General features: G+C 34.5%; 5 protein-coding genes across 5 annotated transcripts; all 5 read left to right on the forward strand.

The window, feature by feature from the left end:
- Positions 1-740: 740 nt before the first annotated feature.
- SAPINGB_P000450 (uncharacterized protein) lies at positions 741-4367 on the forward strand (the record flags this gene model as incomplete). Its single annotated transcript, XM_031995174.1, has 1 exon — positions 741-4367. One exon carries the CDS (start codon positions 741-743, stop codon positions 4365-4367), a length of 3627 nt encoding a protein of 1208 aa, XP_031851065.1.
- Positions 4368-7492: 3125 nt separating this feature from the next.
- On the forward strand, positions 7493-9421 carry SAPINGB_P000451 (uncharacterized protein; the record flags this gene model as incomplete). Its single annotated transcript, XM_031995175.1, has 1 exon — positions 7493-9421. One exon carries the CDS (start codon positions 7493-7495, stop codon positions 9419-9421), a length of 1929 nt encoding a protein of 642 aa, XP_031851066.1.
- A 448-nt stretch (positions 9422-9869) lies between these two features.
- Positions 9870-11834, forward strand: SAPINGB_P000452 (uncharacterized protein; the record flags this gene model as incomplete). Its single annotated transcript, XM_031995176.1, has 1 exon — positions 9870-11834. One exon carries the CDS (start codon positions 9870-9872, stop codon positions 11832-11834), a length of 1965 nt encoding a protein of 654 aa, XP_031851067.1.
- An 859-nt stretch (positions 11835-12693) lies between these two features.
- SAPINGB_P000453 (uncharacterized protein) lies at positions 12694-14706 on the forward strand (the record flags this gene model as incomplete). The annotated part of the gene is made up of 1 exon (XM_031995177.1): positions 12694-14706. The coding sequence occupies one exon, from the start codon at positions 12694-12696 to the stop codon at positions 14704-14706; it is 2013 nt and encodes a 670-aa protein (XP_031851068.1).
- Positions 14707-16137: 1431 nt separating this feature from the next.
- Positions 16138-18087, forward strand: SAPINGB_P000454 (uncharacterized protein; the record flags this gene model as incomplete). The annotated part of the gene is made up of 1 exon (XM_031995178.1): positions 16138-18087. The coding sequence occupies one exon, from the start codon at positions 16138-16140 to the stop codon at positions 18085-18087; it is 1950 nt and encodes a 649-aa protein (XP_031851069.1).
- Between the last annotated feature and the right edge of the window lie 843 nt (positions 18088-18930).

Here is an 18930-nt window from a genome sequence, read left to right on the forward strand (position 1 = left end):
AAAAAAAAAATGAGGAGTTTCAAGTTAATAAAGCACGTCATTGTCAAGGTTTAATGGCGTAATTTTATTGATTTTAAGCGATTTTTTTTTTAAAAAAAAAGTTGAAAGTTTTATTTGATTAAGAAATAAAAATAAAAAAAATAAAAATAAAAAAATAAAAAAATTGCATTTGAGGCCTTTTTTGAAGTTTTGCCCAGTTTTAACATATAAACAAATAAATGAATTAATGAATGAATGATTGATTGAAAAAAATATTTTATAAAAAACTTTGTATTGAAAAAATAAATACAAATATAAATATAAATATAAAATTAATATAAAATTAATATAAATATTTAATATAAATAAATAAATTTAAATTTAAATTTAAAAGTCTGTTGTTGTTGTTGTTGTTGTTGTTGTTGTTGTTAACTAAATAAATTAAACTTAACAAAACTTGAAGTCTACACTAAACAAGCTATTTTAATATTTATGTATATCTTCTGAGAAAATACAACAATCACGTGATCAATACATTGTTTATTTATTTATTTATTTTTTTTTTTTCTTTATATAAAAACGCCTCCACTCGCTGCTGCTGCTTTTTTTTTTTTTTTTTTTTTTTTTTATTTTTTTAAAAAAAAAAATTAAATCCTCCTGGAAAATCTCCAACTCAAAATTTAAACTTAATCAACAAACCAACCAACCAACCAACCAAATAAATAAAACATCAAAAAAAAAAAAAAAATACATCTTCTATTATGAACAACGATACCGCTGCTGACGGATGTCGCTCATCTGGTATCTTGTCTGCAAGTACCTCGCCTCCTCCATTGTCTCAAGGTCACCTTAATCAAACCTCCGCGGGCCATGGATCAACCCCACAACCTCAATCTTCTTCTGCTCACCATGATCATCATAATCATCATCAAAGCTCACATCCTGCTACCTCTAATTCTCCCAATTCTTCTGCAGGATCATCTTCATCTTCAACTGCAGTATCATCTAATCTTCATAAATCTTCTTCTGGCTCTCATATCCGACCAAAATACAATGATTATGGATGCTCAAGATCTTCAGGACCAGTGCCTGCAATCATTGGTGCCCATCAACCTTTGCAATCCCACTTGCATCATCATCAACAACAACATCAAACTTTATCAATGGCAGCAGCAGCAGCAGCTGCAGCAGCTGCTGCTTCATCTGCTGGTTCAGCTTTCTCCCCTTCTTCTTCATCTTCTCCATTTTATAACTACCCCTATTCCGCTCCTCCACCCTTGTCCTATCACAGTAGCCATGCCCATCATCAAAACCCTCATTTCTACCAGTCATCACCATCCCCAGGCCCAGATGAATACTGGCCAACAACTTCCCATCTAACTGCTTCCTTTGCAGATTCCCCCCGTCTCGTCCATACTTGGCGCTGTCCTAACTCTGTTCTTTCTCTCATCACAACAAAAGACTGGATCATTGCTGGATGTGGAGACGGCCACATTTTAATCTTTTCCAAAGAAGATTTTGTAACAGTTGCCGTGCTCCCAGGCCATCGTCCAGCTGCCAAAAAATCACAAAATCAACAAGATCATCATCAACAACAACAACAACAACAACAGCAACAATCACAGCAACAACAACAGGATACCCCCTCAGATTCATCTAAAAAGGACGTCTCCGGCTCTTCCGTTTATTCCCTAGCCGTGACTCCCGATGAACGGTTCCTTTTTTCCGGAGGTGCTGACTCTCTCGTCAAGGTCTGGGACCTTGAAACCCTTACTGAAATCTACACAATCTATTCGATTCACGACATTGGTGATATCTTCTCCGTTGCTTGGATCCCCAAACATGAAGTTCTGGCTCTTGGCTCCCAAAATGCATCCATTCAATGGATCCAACTCTATGATAAAACCTCTTACACAGTCACCCAAGATCCATCGGGTCTCCCATCTCTTCGATTCGACAGGTTCTTCGACTCAAAGGGCCCAGGTGGCAAAATGGCCCCCCAGCAACACGCTAAAACAATACTTGTTGCTGAATCCGATGCCCGCAGACGCATGTCACTTGACGATAGTCAAGACCCTAATGATGACTCTACTTTTGCACTTCTCGAAATCCCCCCGAAAAATGTCATCCAATACGCTCACTATGGTTACGTTTATACCCTTTTAGTTGTCAACAGGAAACTTGGCCACTACTCACTGTCCTCTGTTTCAGACGAAACTGACGAATTCCTCGTTTCTGGAGGCGGTGATGGTACTGTCAAGTTTTGGGCTTTCCAAAAAGTCCCAGGAACTTTCCAGCAAATTTATTCCCTCGATACTGAATCCTGTGTTTTTTCAATGATCTACTATGATAACTTTCTCTATCTCGGTCTTACTGATGGTCAGGTCGGTCTCTATGACATGGACACTAACCAAGTTGTCCGCGTAGACAAGGTTGCCGATGAAGGTGATGTCATGACCATGTCACTCTACGGAGACTGTCTCTTCCGTGGTGGATCTGCTCGCGAAGATAAGTCTACTGGAACTCCATCAACCTCTTCCTCTACATTCTCCACCAGTGGTCTCATCCGCAAATGGGACTCTAAACGCTATGTCCGTGCTGAATGGCTTGCCCACCATGGCATTGTTCTTGCAACCGCCATCACTGATTTTAGTCTTGCTCGCAAAGTTCTTGTAACTGGTGGCAATGACAATACTGTATCCATGTGGGATATCACCTCCATGCTTGACCAGCATGCCCTTGCTTCTCAGATCAATACCGCAAACGTTTTGCACCAACAATTTGCCGACCAGCTTTCAATCTCTTCAACTTCTGCATTTGCTTCCCAACAAATCTCCGCTGGGCCTCAATCTGCTTCTACGGCTACAAAACAAGTCGCTACGCTTACTACTGACCACATGCTGCGCACCCTCCGTGACTTTGTTGCATACAAAACTGTCAGTGGTCACGATGGCATCTACGCTAATGATTGTCGCCGGTGTGCTATTTTCCTTCGCAGTCTTATGCGCCACTTTGGTGCAGATGCTCATCTTATTCCTGTTGAAGACGGGAACCCAATTGTGGTGGGAATTTTCCATGGAAACAATTCCGCAGATAAAATAAATAAGTCTAAGGAAACTGTTTCTGCTTTCCGTTCTTCTTCTGCTTCTGAAAAGGAACCTTCTACTCCTGAAACTCCACAAGAACAACCTTCACGCATCTTGTTTTACGGTCACTACGATGTGATCATTGCAGACAAGCTTACCGACCAGTGGGAAACAGAACCATTTAACATGACGGCTCTTGATGGATACCTTTATGGCCGCGGTGTTTCTGATAATAAGGGTCCCGTACTTGCTGCTATTTTCGCTGTTGCCGAGCTTGTCCAACGCAGCGAACTTGAAAACGATATTGTTTTTGTCATTGAGGGTGAAGAAGAATGCGGCAGCAGAGGTTTCCAAGAAGCAATTCGTGGGGCTAAGGACTTGATTTCAGGTACCACGGCTGAATCATCTCCTGGTATTGACTGGGTCCTTCTTTCCAACTCTTACTGGCTTGATGATACCACTCCTTGTCTTAATTATGGTCTCAGAGGCATCATTAAGGCCACAGTGGAAATCAAGTCGGCCTTCCCTGACTTGCACTCTGGTGTTCACGGTGGTGTGTTCCGTGAGCCCACCATTGACTTGGTTAACTTGTTATCTAAACTCTCTACTGATCAAGGCCGCATTCTACTCCCTGCCTTCCACGATTCTGTTCGGCCACTCGATGATGCTGAACGTAAACTCTATGCTGACATTTTGGCCCGCCCAGAACTTATTAATAACCTCACGCGTGAAGAATGCCCACAGAAACAACAATCCTTAGACGAAGCTGACGAAAAGGCATTGGCCGAAGAATCAATTAAACAACTCATGTCCCGTTGGAGATACCCCTCGCTGACCATCCATCGCATTAATGTCAGCGGGCCTGGTAATTCCACTTTGATTCCTGCACGTGCATCTGCCTCCATCTCACTCCGCATTGTCCCAGACCAGGATATTAGTGTTATCAAGGCATCATTATTGTCGTACCTAAGGGGTGAATTTGCCAAGTTTGGATCTTGCAATGAATTGGCAGTCAATATTTTCCATGAGGCTGAGCCGTGGGTCGGCGACCCATCTAACCGTGCATTCCGGGTACTCGGAAATGCCTTGGAACGTGAGTGGGGACAACCTCCCATTTATATCCGTGAGGGAGGATCTATTCCAGCAGTGAGATTTTTGGAAAAAGAATTTGATGCTCCTGCAGCCCAACTTCCCTGTGGCCAGGCCTCTGATGGTGCACATATGAATAACGAGCGGTTGCGGGTTATGAATTTTCTTAAAACTAGAAATGTGTTGCAACATACGTTTAAGGAATTGAGATGAAGAAGAAGAAGAAGAGAAATATATATATATAAACAGATGATAGTTTCTTGCTTTTTTTTTTTTTTTTTTTATATTTAGAATAATCTATATCTTAGCTTTAGACAATTGCTTTTAGAAAATAAATAAATAAAAATAAATTATCCTTCCCAGTTTGCTTAGATTTGACATTGAGTGTTAATTATATACATCAAATAAATGAAATTAATATTTTTGTTAACTATTTTTTTTTTATCCCACAATTTACTTTATATTATCAATACTACAACTCCAAACCTTCTTCTTAGAAGAATTGAAATCCAATTTTTTTTTTTTTTGCGTTAAAGAAAGAAATTTCTTTAATTAAGAGACAAAACTTGTTATAACAAATTAGAGATTTTCAATTATTGTAAAAACAATTTTTTTTTTACGCCATATAAATTTACAATAAATATTTTCATTTACTTTTTTTTTTATATATAATATTTATAAACTCGTTTTTTTTATTTTCTATGGATCAGCAAGGGTCTGCTGAAACGCTTCGTAGTCTTATTGAAACTTTTCATCTATGTCTTGAAATGAAAATTGCAATCAGCCGCGTTATTATTACAACATGTTGTATATATATACTGTACAATGAGAAAAAAAAAAAAAAATTCCGAGCTTATCTTCACGTGGAACAATTTCAATAGTTACCCTACCCAATATGCTTTTTTATCAAAAATGAATCCATACTTTGTGGCTCAGCATCTAGACTTATTTTTATTTTTATTATTTATTTTCAATTTCAATTTCAATAAATCAAAAACTCATCTTTGAGTGACTCTTTAAAAACAACTCATTTCTTACATTTTCATTGTGCTTTATTTATTTTTATTTTTTTATTTTTAAATCTTTCATGAAATCTTTCAAAGATTTATCTTTCGATGAACACAGCTTTCTTGCCAAGTTTCTGACATCCAATGACTGTGTCTCTTTGGCTCAGACTTGTTCAAGTCTTCGTGATGTATACACAAGTTTAAAATGGAAACACTGCTTTGTTTTAAATGACACTTATAATAAACAACTTTTGACAAAAAGTAAAGTTTTCCGCTCAATTCCACTTTCAGCGGTTTACAAACCTCATAATTTTCCATGGATTCCTGCAAACATTATTAAAACATTGGAATTCGACAACCCTTTTATGGTTGAAAAAAAATCAGTCCATAGTATCATGCCTAATTCTCCCTTTCCAAAAGATGCTTTTTCTCAAGTAACCACAGTAATCATTAATTACAGACCAGAGGATCCAAAAGACAATGATTCGTTTTTAGAAACCTTCTTAATGGAACTTTCAAGTAATATCAAAAACATACGGCTGATTTTCAGACAACAAAGAATTATCAAGTATTACGATCATGAATCGGAATCTATTGATTTCTCACAGGTTTGGGACACTGAATATGATTGTGAGCTTGAGTTTAATAAAAAAGATAGTCAAAGATTACTATCAAAAAACAACTCTAGCTCTTTAAACAATTTATCGTGGGTCTCAAAAAAGGCCTTATTTATAATTGATAAGTTTAATGGTTTTGTTTATAATGCCACATTATCTGGAGAAATATCAACAATTTACTTCTCTTGGTGTGCCCCAAAAGTGCTTTATCCATTTCGTGATATTTACCCAACTGTTATTGCTTTATGTGACATTTTGCCCGAGTCTTTCCCGTCACTTAAAAAATGTGTGTTTGAAACTACAGCAGAAAATTTCAGTGAATCCAGTCCTGATCGAAATCCTATAACACCAGTCACAATACCAATTGTTACTCATCTACTCTTGCATTCAGAATTCCTTAACATTTGTGATTTTGAAACCTGTTTTAAGTTCCCTAACTTGAAATTTATGTCCCTGTGCCTTACTGATATTGATTTTACAAGTTGGAAAGAATTACCCGATCCTTTAACAGCAAACTCTGCAACAAAATGGAATAGCCCGTCAATTCTTGAAATTGTTGTTTCACATAAATGTGCAATGCATGCTAAGATATATGGAATTTTAAACTATCTTCTTGTCAGTTTAGGGCCAAAAAGGCTTAAAGTTACAATGAATACCCACTTTATTCATCATTCTGGTTCTTTTTTCCGACCTGCATCTCATCAATTACGTAAGGTCCTAGAAAAAAAGGAATCTTTTAAAAAGTTTAAAAGTAAAATCCAATCTTCAATTTTGCAAGTATTAGGTGACGATAGAAAACAAAATATTCCAAAACAAACAATTGATTTTTTTTCACATACCATTGAAAAAAGTTTCACTAATCCATTTATGCTCTCAGAAATTTATGATTATAGTCGCCAGTTCTCCCAATACCAAATCTCATTGGATTCTATCATCCCAACTCTTGTAATGGAATGTATTTTTCGAGTGGCAAACCAAAGCCAAAGCTTAGAATACATTCATCTCGATGTTTGGAGTTTTGCATCTCGATACTTTTCACCTGCACTAAATGACTTAATAAATTTACAAGTGATTAAACAAACCAAACAAAGCCCGAGTATTTTTAAAAAATTAATTCCATTTCTAAAGAACAACCCTGATCTAAATCCCATTAATCAGTCCGTGAAGCAGGTTCTCTTAACTTTGCGTGTTCCAGAAAAAGAGTTTATTCAACCCAACTCTCCATGGTATAATGATCTTCCAGAAATGACAATTAGAGATATTATAATTGGATATAAACAATTCTCAGATTTTGATCATAGAATTGTTCAGGTTTGTTATGATTTGAAAAATCCACGGAAAGTTTTTGGGAGAGAAGAAGTGGTAAATGAAAGTTCTGATTCACTATGGGGAAATACAATGCTGGAAGATAACTTTGCAGGTTGGTATTAACCTATATATAAAATTAAATTAAGTTTTTTTTTTTTTTTTTTTTTTCAGTTTAGATCTTGGTTTTGAGTTGCCTTATGGGTGCTTCTTCATATATATGAAGAAGCACCCAACTGATATATCAGCTGATCAGTTGTATTGCAAGGCTATTGTGATTAAGAAAATGTCACGTGATATAAATATATATTTTCTAGAATTTTTTTTCTTAACCGATTATCTTAAATCTTTTTTCTAAGCAACTCAAGTTCTCAAGTTCTCAAGTTCTCAAGTTCTCAAATTCTAAACTATGCAAACTTTCAAAGACTTACCTATAGACACGCACATATACCTGTCTGAATTTCTTACTCCAAGAGATTGTGCTTCTCTTGCTCAGACTTGTACTACTCTCCGGCAAAAGTACAAAGACTTACGATGGAGTTATTGTCTTGTGTTACCACATTCCCCTGGTGCTTTGGTTCCAACTTATCAGCATTCTCGTGCTATTCCAATTGCAGCCGCCACAGCTCCTGAAAAGTACTCGTGGATTCCAGCTGATGCTATCAAAATCCTTGAATTTGACGAGTCTACAAACAATGAAAAAGTGGACAAGGCAATGTGGTCCTTTGTCGAAGCACTTCGCACTCCGTACCCCCACGCCACCTTTCCTTCAGTAACTCGCACAATTGTAAACTTGAACTACCGTTCGACACCTGCATTTGTTCAATCAGTTTGGGCAAGATCACTTACTGAAGCAAACGGACCTATTCTTGATATTCGACGACCGCCGATTGAAGATTTAGAAGACGACGAGGACCGTGAAAGCACCGTCGACCTTGATCAAGAACACCAATGGATATTTAGACTTGAAAAAAATATTTCTAAAAGTCATCTATTAGCTGAAAGTACAAGATCTTTTTTTGCAAACCCTGAACCCATTGTCCTAGGCTTTTTGCGAGACCTGACAATCACAATCACATCTCAAAGTAGATTTTCGCTTGCTGCATCTCTCCCTACATTGACTCCAGCCTTGACTAACCTTAATATTCATTGGATGATACCAGACCCTTTCAACCCATGCAACAACCTTTCACCTGCAATTGTTTCGTTAAACGACTTAAATCCAGCATCACTACCGCAACTGCTCAAGTGCACGCTAGAGATTCCTAATGTTGATGCCGATCTCTCGGGCGAATTTAACTTAGCATCACTTCCTGTTCTTATCATTGCACCAATCGTTACTAACATTGAAATTAAGTCTCGTGCACTCAACATTTCTCAGTTCCAACATTGCTTTAAATTCCCAAATCTTTACCATATGTCGATCGTCCTTACATCAATGGTTCTTTATACCCTCAAACCATTACCAGACCCCATGGCTACTGACGCTGTTTTTAAATGGAACCGACCACATTCTCTTGAACTTGTAATTACTGAGCGAAGCACAACTGACAAGAAACTAATTGATCTTATAAGGTACTTATTTGCTGACCAATCATTAAAAAGAGTTAAGGTGACGCTTGATTCAGAGAAAATGAAACCATCTGGAGTATTGTTCCGAGGAATCTCCCACTTAATGCGCGATATTTCAAAAACCGATCAACCACTAGATAGTTCAAATGATAAGCTTAAATCCCTTGTCATTGAAGCTATTGACGAATTACATGCTTTAGACGTGATGGACGTTTTTGTTTTTGGAACTTGCTTGCAGAACATTTCATCTATTACTGAGGTGGTACTAAATGGGTTTGAGGATCCTTTATCTCTTCAAGATGTTGACCAAGAATTGTGGGATGTTTTTATGGTTGGACTTTATCGCGGATTAATATACCCTACTCTGGTTACGGAGACTATTTTGTCTCTAGCAAATGAAAGCAAGTCTCTTGAATATTTACACTTTGACATTCTCAATACCCTTTCTCGATACTTTTCACCTGCACTAAACAATATAATTGAATCAGAATCTTTGCACCAACTGAAACAGGTTCTTTTAAGTTCCCGTGTTCCTGAATTGGAACTAAAAAATGACGAATGGATAAAAGATTTGCCCTTTTCTCCTAACACTTATACTGTGTTTGGCGAGAAGAGAGATAATGAAAGAATTGTTCAAACATGTATTGATTTGGAACATAAATGCCACTTAATGAAAGAAAGAGTAAATAAGGAAGCATCATCGGATCCACTATGGGATTCTTGGGAGATTTCGAAAAAAGATTTTAATGGCTGGCTACAACTTTGAATAGTGAACTACTATATGAGCATGACTTTTTAGAAGAAAGTACCACATAATCTTACATGGGATTTATTTTTAAATATATGTAAATTTAGATTTTACATCAATCTCATTATCTTTTGAAGTATCTGTAACATGCAAGCCCAAAAAAATCAAAAGAAATGTATACTATTTAAAAATCTAAAAATAAAATAAGAATCAGCATTAAATAGAGGTTTAAAGAAAGCAATTAATTGCGAAGCAAGAATCCTGATCGCTGTGAAATATTTCCAAAATCTTAGATTAATGCTTTGAAAATCAGAGAAAAATTATGTTAGGTAGAATAGAAAATTACATTTAAATTTAGCTTTCTCTCTCTCTCTCTCTCTCTCTCTCTTTTTCCCCTCTTTCAACAAAACTTTTTTTCTTTTAATAAATTTCTAAAAACATTTAACCAACTTAATGTCCTTTGAAAATGAACGAAACCAATCTTATAACAACTAAAATAGATGATCTTCCACCAGAAGTTCATATATGTCTTTCAGAATATCTTAATTCTGATGACTGTATTAATATGTCAAGAACTAACTCAAAGCTCCGCGACCAGTATAAATACTTGAAATGGAGGTATTGTCTTGTGGTTCCTCACCCTCATGCTTTGAAACGGATTTCTACAAATTTCCGTACAATCCCTTTTATCTGCTTAAGAAAAACCAAAAAGTATTCATGGATACCGTTCCATCTCATTAAAACTCTTGAACTTCACCAGACTACAAACTTGGAGTTTTCCGATTTATATTTGAAAATATATGAGCACGTTATTGAGGAGCCATTTCCTAGAGAGTTGATCACTAATGTTGATAGAGTTATTGTCAATTTACACCATTCTGCAAGTGTCTCATTTTTTTCGGAAAATTGGGGGAAATCTCTTATGGAACAAAAACTTGGTTGGCCTAAACTTGAAGTTAGACGGCTCCCTATTGAAGCATCAGATTATCTGCGTGAGTCCGACTCAGATTTAGAATTTGAATATCTTTTGGAACATGAATGGGTTGAGAAGTATAATAATAATCTTTTCTGCACAAGTCTTTTGGCAAAATGCGTCAATATTTTGTTTAAAAGCAAAATTGATTTTATAACCCCAAATTTACGTTTTTTGACCACAGTCATTACCGAAGAAAGCAGTTTTTCATTTAATACTAGTCTTCCACATATGGCTCCTGCCCTTGAAAAATTTGAACTTATTTGGATAATAGATGATTCTATGAATCCAGGCAAAAGAGTTCCACAAGCCATATCTTCTCTTGGCAAACTTGACACAAAGTCATTTCCAAATTTACGCCGATGTTCAATTACAATTCCTAAAAAAACTTCATCATATTCCAATGATTATCTTCCTGAGCCTGATCGTGTGGTTGTTAGAGCTCCAATTGTGACTCATATCATTATTAATTCACCAATGATTGATATTTCTCAGTTTCACCGTTACTTTAAATTTCCAAATCTACACATGATGTCACTGGTAGTTACTTCTCATATTCGTTACTCTGAGGCTGATTTTGTTTGTCCTCTTCCAATAAACAAAGAATTGGGATGGAATCGCCCAAAACTACTTGAACTTATTATCAATAATAATTCTCCATTCAATGACAATACCTTAAAGCTTTTGAAATATATAATTGTCGATCTATCAATTACTCAGCTCAAGTTAACCATTGATGTAGGATTCAAAAGAAATACACGTCACATTTGTGAAAGCTTGTCTTTTCAGTCTCGTGCTTTACCAGTGAGTAAAGAGACAATGTCAAAATATGCGCGTGAACTTGTTCAACCTACTGCTTTGATACTTGATAAGCTTAATGACGAAAACATAATTGACAGGTTTAAGTATTTCAATTCCATGGAGAATATTCACGTTTTGACATACATTATTGCAATGGGAATTGGTGAACCTAGCAGTATTTCAGAAGAGGATATTGAATTTGCAATAAAAGAAATATACAACAAAAAAAATTTAGATCGAGTTGTTCATTATGGAATGTTTTATGAAGAGATTCTTCATATTTCAAGCAAAAATAAATCAATTCAATATATCAATATCGATTTCAGAAATCCACGCACTAAAGTCTATTCTTCTGAATTATATTTTTTATCAAAAATGCCAATATATACCACCAAGCAAATTCTACTTACATTCAACTTGACACACAGAGAAATAGAAGAAGAGAATTGGAAAACTGATTTGCCAGGTGTACCATGGTTACACTATAACTATGGGAAACAAGATCGCTACGGAGATACCCCAGTTCAAGTGTGTATCAATACGACTCAACAAGGGAAGTTGATTGATCCTTACTATTTAAGTTTAAATAGACATAATTCATATAATTTTTGGAAACCACTAAACGAAGTGGATGTAAACTTTGATGGATGGTTTTAATTTATAATTTTATTAATAAATGTTAGTTTTGTTTAAATATATTTAATAATTTATAATCTATAATCTATAATCTATAACATATAAATTTGTAATTGTTTATTCCTTATAATTGGTTAACACCAGAAAAAATCAATCAATTAATGAATTAATTAATGAATTAATTAATTTATTAATTGATTTTTTTCCCATGTTAACCAAGTTTTTTTTTGCATTAAAACGAAGTTTTTGTACACAAGGAACTAAAAATCAATAAACCGATATTAAAATGCATTAGTTTAAAATTTTTATTCAAAGTTTACCATTTCAATGGTGGTTGCATCATTTCTGCATTCTTGATATTATTTTGGCTTCAGAATAAAAAAAATTGAGTATAATTGACCATAAGCATTGACTTTAGATATTTTAGATAAATAGCCTAAATTTTGAAATTTTTATTCTATCAGAAAAGTTCTTTTAAATATATTCGACTATACTATATATATGCAATTAGCATAAAAGTAGGAATACCGATGTAATGCAATTCCTTTCTATAGTATCAAACTAAAGATAACTTTCATTGCCTCAACCAAATACACTTCTGACAACAGAGCTTCCTTGGCCCTTTACCATATAACGAAAAGATTAAAATAATGCAAAAGGAAAACATATAATATCTTAGTCATAAAAATAACTGAAAAATCTGCTATAAAAGCAAGAAAAATCCCTTCAATTTCCAATTTTTTTTTTTTTTTTTTTCAAATCATCTAATCATCTAATCATCTAATCATCAAATCATAAATCATCAAATCATCAAAAAAGTTAAACAATAATAAGTAATTTGTTCACTAATCAAAACTAATAACTTATAACTTCAAAAAAAATGACTTCCAATCAACTCAATTCTAGTAGCAACTGCTTTTTCACTATGTTGCCTCTGGAACTTCACTATTTAATTGCAAATTATCTTTCTGTAAAGGATATTATCTCTGTTTCCAAAACTTGTCCTGATCTTCAGAGAAAATATTGGCCCATGGCATGGAAAAATGTTCTTGTAGATCGAAGGACCTCAGCTTTAAATATTAATCCTAAAGATCGCCTAAACATCCCTATTACGGCTCTTTATCAAAAGCTTGATCATATCCCATACGGATGGATCGAATCAATTGAGTTTGGTAATCCTAACAATAACTTTGGTATTGAAGCTCTTGAAATAATCTCCAAACAAACATCTCTTCCATATAACAAAAAGTTGTTTCCCAAATTAAAAAAGATTATTGTGAATCTTAATTACTTGTCAAGTAGCCAATTTTTAAAAAATGAATGGGTTCGATCATTATTATTTATGGAAGGGAAGCCAGGGTGGCCGGAGGTTGAGATCAAACACCCCGATCTTTGGCAATTAGATTATCAAGCTCAAATATCAGACCCAATTGATCTAATTGATAATTATAAAGGAAACATATTGGAAGTTTACAATAGATTCATTTCCAAAACTAGTCTCACACAATACGCCACTGAACTATTGTTTTCCAAATATGATAAAATCATTTGCTATTCAAAGTTGCGCTCATTGAGCATTATTGTTGATAATAGCAGTAACTTTTCACTTGCTAAAATTCTCCCCAGTAATACCCCTAATCTTGAAGAACTTGAAATCATTTGGGAAGTAAACGATTTGTTAAATCCTAATAAAAATGTTCCTTTAGCCATTGTGTCACTCAACAAGGTTAACAATAACTTTAACCGTAAATTATGCAAATGCACATTGGTGATTCCACAAAACAAATATCAATATAGCAACGAACCACGTGAACCAACTAATGAGGTTATTGTAAATTCACCAATTGTTACACACTTTGTAAATAAAGCAACATCGTTAAATCTTTTGCAATTCTACCGTTCGTTTCAATTCCCAAATCTTGACAATGTGTCATTGATAGTCTCCGACTACCAAAGAAACTATCAACCTGGTTTCATGTATTCTGGATGGGACAAAGAGAAACAATGGAAATTTTCCACGCTTGAACTTGTGGTTCATCCTTCTTCTCGTCTCGATACTGAAGAAATGAGATTTTACCGACAACTCATTCAAAGTACACATGTGAAGAATCTTAGATTACAACTTAGCTCTATATTTTGGACTTACTCCAAGCCGTTTACGGGCATAGCATATGAGCTACCACTTTGGTCTAGACAAAAATCAAGTGAAATTATTAAGAGTTCATTAATTGATAATCCTTGTAATGATTATGATTACCCTGGGTTCAGAAAATTAATGCCTGTACTTTTGAGACTTCGCAAAAATAACATCATCACTCAGTATCAGTTTACTGAATTTATTGAGTGTCAACGAAATTTGGCTCAAGATATTATGTGTGTCTTTTCATCTTCTTTACCCCCACTAAACTTCACTCAAAAGAATATTGAAAACTATTTGAGCTTAAACAGTAAAAAGTATTGTTGTGAATCAAATCGTCTTCCTGAAGGTGAGGATGTTTTTGAAAAGATTATTGGGCTTGCTGGAGGATCAAACGGTATCAATTATTTGAATATTGATATTATTGATTACAAATTACGATCTCCTTCTGTTGAGTTAAAAAAGATCATTAAGAATCCATCTCCTAATCTCAAGCAAGTTTTTACAACTTTTGAAATTTTGCAGTGTGAAAAGACGAGAGAGTTTTGGAAAAATGAGATTCCAATTGTTCCATATGTTTCATACTTTTATGGCAATCATAAACCAAATGGAAGAAGTCAAGTAGGAGCGTGTTATGATTTGCACCGTAAGGTGACATATGTTGATAAGTTTATAAAATTATCACGTCGGGGTAATTGCACATTTGCAATGGATTCAATGAAACAAGCCAACCGTGGTTTCTATGGATGGATTTAAGTATTCTAATGCTAATGGTGGAATTTTAATATGATGGAAAATAGAAGGAAGTTACATTTAAATGTAAATTTGAAATTAATTCATCAATTCCAAAATTAATTAAAAAATTTGGATGGGAAAGAAAATTAAATAAAAGTTTGTAATATTGAATAAGTAATTGTTAAATAATTAATTTATTTTATTAATTTTTATATTTATATTTATGTTTATGTTTATCGATTAACATTTGAGGATTTGTAAATGAAATTTGCTTCCACATCTTCTGATATGAGTATATAAAGGTTGTAAATTTGACTGTTAAACATATTTTTACTATGAATGTTGTTCATAGTTTAGAAATGTTGTAAAACTTTACCTCAGTGTTAAACACCAAGCTTGATACAGGTAGATTAGATTTCAGAGTTTTACTATCTGACATAAAATTCACATGAATGGCAATATCACAATTACAATGTTGTGTTATAACTAGTTCCTTGTAATTTTATTAGACAATACTTGATAATTATGATTAAATATAACATTTTGTACAACATGAAGTTAAGGCAACTATAGCGCTTATTTTGTTAAATGCATCAATGAATAAATATGTTAATAAGGCTAAATAAAACTTTTGTAGATAGTCATTTTTTTTCTATAAGCATAAGATTAAGTTTTCTGAAACTATTATCTAGTAATAACTTAAATTGATTACCAAATCAAGTAATTACTACTACTAGTTTTAGCTGTTCTTTGAATTTATATATAAAGTGTATGATAATATTGTCAATTTCATACTAGGTATTTATAAGTTGAATAATACAAAGAAAAATTATTTAATGCCAACTATTTTATCAGATATAGTTACTATATAGTTTTATTGCTTTAGATATATATATATATCTAAAGCAATAAAATTATAAGTAAAAATGACAGTTTAATGTGTACTTACGTATTCATGAACCTCTCTGTCAGTTGATCTAATAAATAATAATAAAAAAAAGAAAAATATGTAAATTGTTATAAAGAATTTTTCGCAAAAAAATTAAAAAACAAGGTAAAGATGGCTTAAAAAGGTTAAAATAATGTGAATGGAAAAGTAATGCAAGAACTAATAAAAAGAGAAGATCACTATTTGATTTGAGAGACACCTAAAGGTTCAAAAACAAGCATGAAATTGAAATTAACGAATACTACCCGAAAACAATATTCACCGTTTTAATTTGGTATAAAGAATAAAAAACAGAGAAGTCACATCCAAATGTCCTATCTCAAAACTGCTGTATAAAAAGACCCGAAATCTCCCCAATTTTCAAACTTTTTTTTCTTCATCAATCTAATCAATTCTGCTCTGACCGATACTTTAAATTCAATAACTTATAATATTTTAATTGTTTTCCTTTTCGCTTATTCTATTACATTTCTATTAATTTTTTCAAATATCTTAACTAAACAATGAAGTTCTCTATTATGATGCTCTCTGGCCTAGCTATGGCTGCTCCCCTCTTTAACCCATCCACCTCTGGAACTACCCGGTTCCTCAACTCTACAAACAACCTATCTCACACCTCAACTGACTCTTCCTCTTCTCTGGTCTCTGTAGCTGGAATTGTTTCTAACTTATTCAACTGGAAAAAAAAACCCACAGACTCTTACCCTCCTGAAGTCGTTCTCCCTAACAACGATAAAATCTTGGGTATCCTTGATGATAAGTTTACCGAAGCTTTTAAGGGGATCCCATTTGCTGATCCTCCTATTGGAGACTTGCGATTCCGTCACCCTGTTCCTTATTCTGGCTCTCTCAACAAATTTAAAGCCAATGAGTATGGTCCATCTTGTGTGGCCTCTCACTTCTTGGGTCTTACTGATCCTACTAAAAAGTTCTTGGAAATGGTTCCTCCCAAGTTGCGTCCTGCACTTCTTGAAAACCTCAACATCAAGCAAATGGATGAAGACTGCTTGACAATTAATGTATTGCGTCCCAAGGGTACTAAACCTTCTGATAACTTACCCGTCATTGTGTGGATTTATGGCGGTGCTTACCAGTTTGGAGCCGCTAGTATGTATCCGGGTAATAAGTATATCCGCGATAGCATTGACATGGACCAAAAGGTGATTTTTGTTTCATTCAATTACAGAATGGGTCCGTTTGGATTTTTGGGAGGTGAGGCTGTCAATGAAGAAGGCTCAACCAATGCTGGGTTATATGATCAACGATTGGCATTAGAATGGGTATCACACAATATTGCAAGCTTTGGAGGTAACCCTGACCATGTTGTTGCAATGGGAGAGTCGGCTGGTGCCATTAGCATTGCACATCATTTGGTATCCAACAACGGTGACTTGAAAATTAACGAGGATAGTGACAAGAAGTTATTTCATGCAGCTATTTTCCAAAGTGGTGGTGCATGGAGTTTTGATTCTGTAACTTCATCGCGTGCAACTGATGCATTTTATATTTTTGCACACAATGCAAAGTGCATTGAAAAGCCAAGCATGGATACCATGGTAAGCATCCAAGAAACCAATTCCGAAAAGGAGATTTTGGAATGTTTGCGCAATAAAGGAATTAAGGAACTGATGATGGCTCAGAACTTTGACTCAGATATTGATACAAATGAAATCACTACACCAGTTCAAGGATTTACTCAAGGACTTACTCCTTGGAAAGCCGTTTTTGGATTCAGTCCAAGATATGATGGCAAATTGATTCATGGAAATCCAATGGAATTGATGGCTCAAGGAAAGTTTCCTAAAGATATTCCCATTATCACAGGCAACCAGGAAGACGAGGGTACAATTCTTGCTTCACTTTTTGAATTCCATGGTACTCCTGATGTTAACAACTTGATGCACAAGATGTTTGAGCATGCAACTAGTGAACAGTTTAAGAAAATTGTGGAAATGTACAAGGAAGACCATAAGCAGAATTCGGAACCCAAATCTAAAATTGGCGAGTTGTTGAGCAGTCACAAACGATTTGCAACAATTGTGAATGATGTCATGTTCCAGGCCCCCCGTCGTCTTCACTTGCAAAATACCGCGGATGTTTCTGATGGTGGAGCACCTCGCTATGTATATCAGTCGACATTTCTTCGTAACAAGATGCCAGTATTTGGGACAATGCACTCTAGTGAGCTTTTGTGGCAGTTTTATCTTGACTTTAATCCTGCTCCTTCGTACCGCCGATACTTTATTTCATTTGCCAACCACTTTGATCCCAATATGGCAAACACAGGCAAGTATGAAGAAAAGAATAAACTGGAAGCTTGGCCATTGTATACCAATAAGGGCAAAGAGACATTGAATATTGGGATGCGCAAGAATGAAGAATCGAGGGATGTTTTTGCAAGAGATGCCAATATCCAATATTTTGTAGAACACCCTGAAGCAATTCAAATTTAAATCAATTTTTGACTCACTTAATATAGAATGAAAGATGAACAATTTAAAAAAATATAAATAGTTGATTATAATAATTAAAGAAATATTTTAAAAATAGCTAATATCATTTCGTCATTTAAACAATTATATGTTGTGATGATATTGGGCTTAAAATCGATTTTATGTTGTAGAAAAAATTGGACTCAAAATCGATTTTAAGTTGTGATAATATTTGAGGTTAAAATCGATTTTATAAAAACACCTAATTAGGTGTAAGAAACAGATTATAACATAATATTATGTTAAAATCGATTTTAAAAGGCTCAAAACGAACAACTTAGAATCGATTTTTTGTTGGTGTTTTTCAGGAGTTTCAGAAAATTTTCTTAAAAAACAGTACAATTTACAACGATCCCTCAAGGGCTAGGGTTTATTAATAGATGTAAACAACCCTTTGAGTCTCATTTAGTATTAAAAGAAGCGACTTTACTGATTCAACCATTCTTTAACCATAAATATAAAAAAATATATTTATTTACGTAACCCACTTTTTCTTCTACATACAATATGGTATGTAGATTAATCTAAATCAAGAAGCTGAAGCTTTATGCCATTGTACAATACCTGGCGAGCAGAAGAGTACAGTGCAAGATGAGCCTGTTTTAGAGGATTCTCCTGTCCAACAACCCATAACACATAGTAGCACGATGACTCAGTGTGAGTCAACTTGAACAAATACTTTACAACCTTTGACAGCTCCAATGTGTGTGCAATTCGTTTAATAATATATCAGAGTACTGTTAAATTAAACGAACTAGCCTAATCACACAGGGCTTTGTCAAAAGTAAATAATCTGCAGCCTCA

This window comes from Magnusiomyces paraingens, assembly GCF_902498895.1.
Source record: "Magnusiomyces paraingens strain CBS 517.90 genome assembly, contig: contig1, whole genome shotgun sequence".
In the NCBI taxonomy this organism is placed as follows: Eukaryota; Fungi; Ascomycota; class Dipodascomycetes; order Dipodascales; family Dipodascaceae; genus Magnusiomyces; species Magnusiomyces paraingens.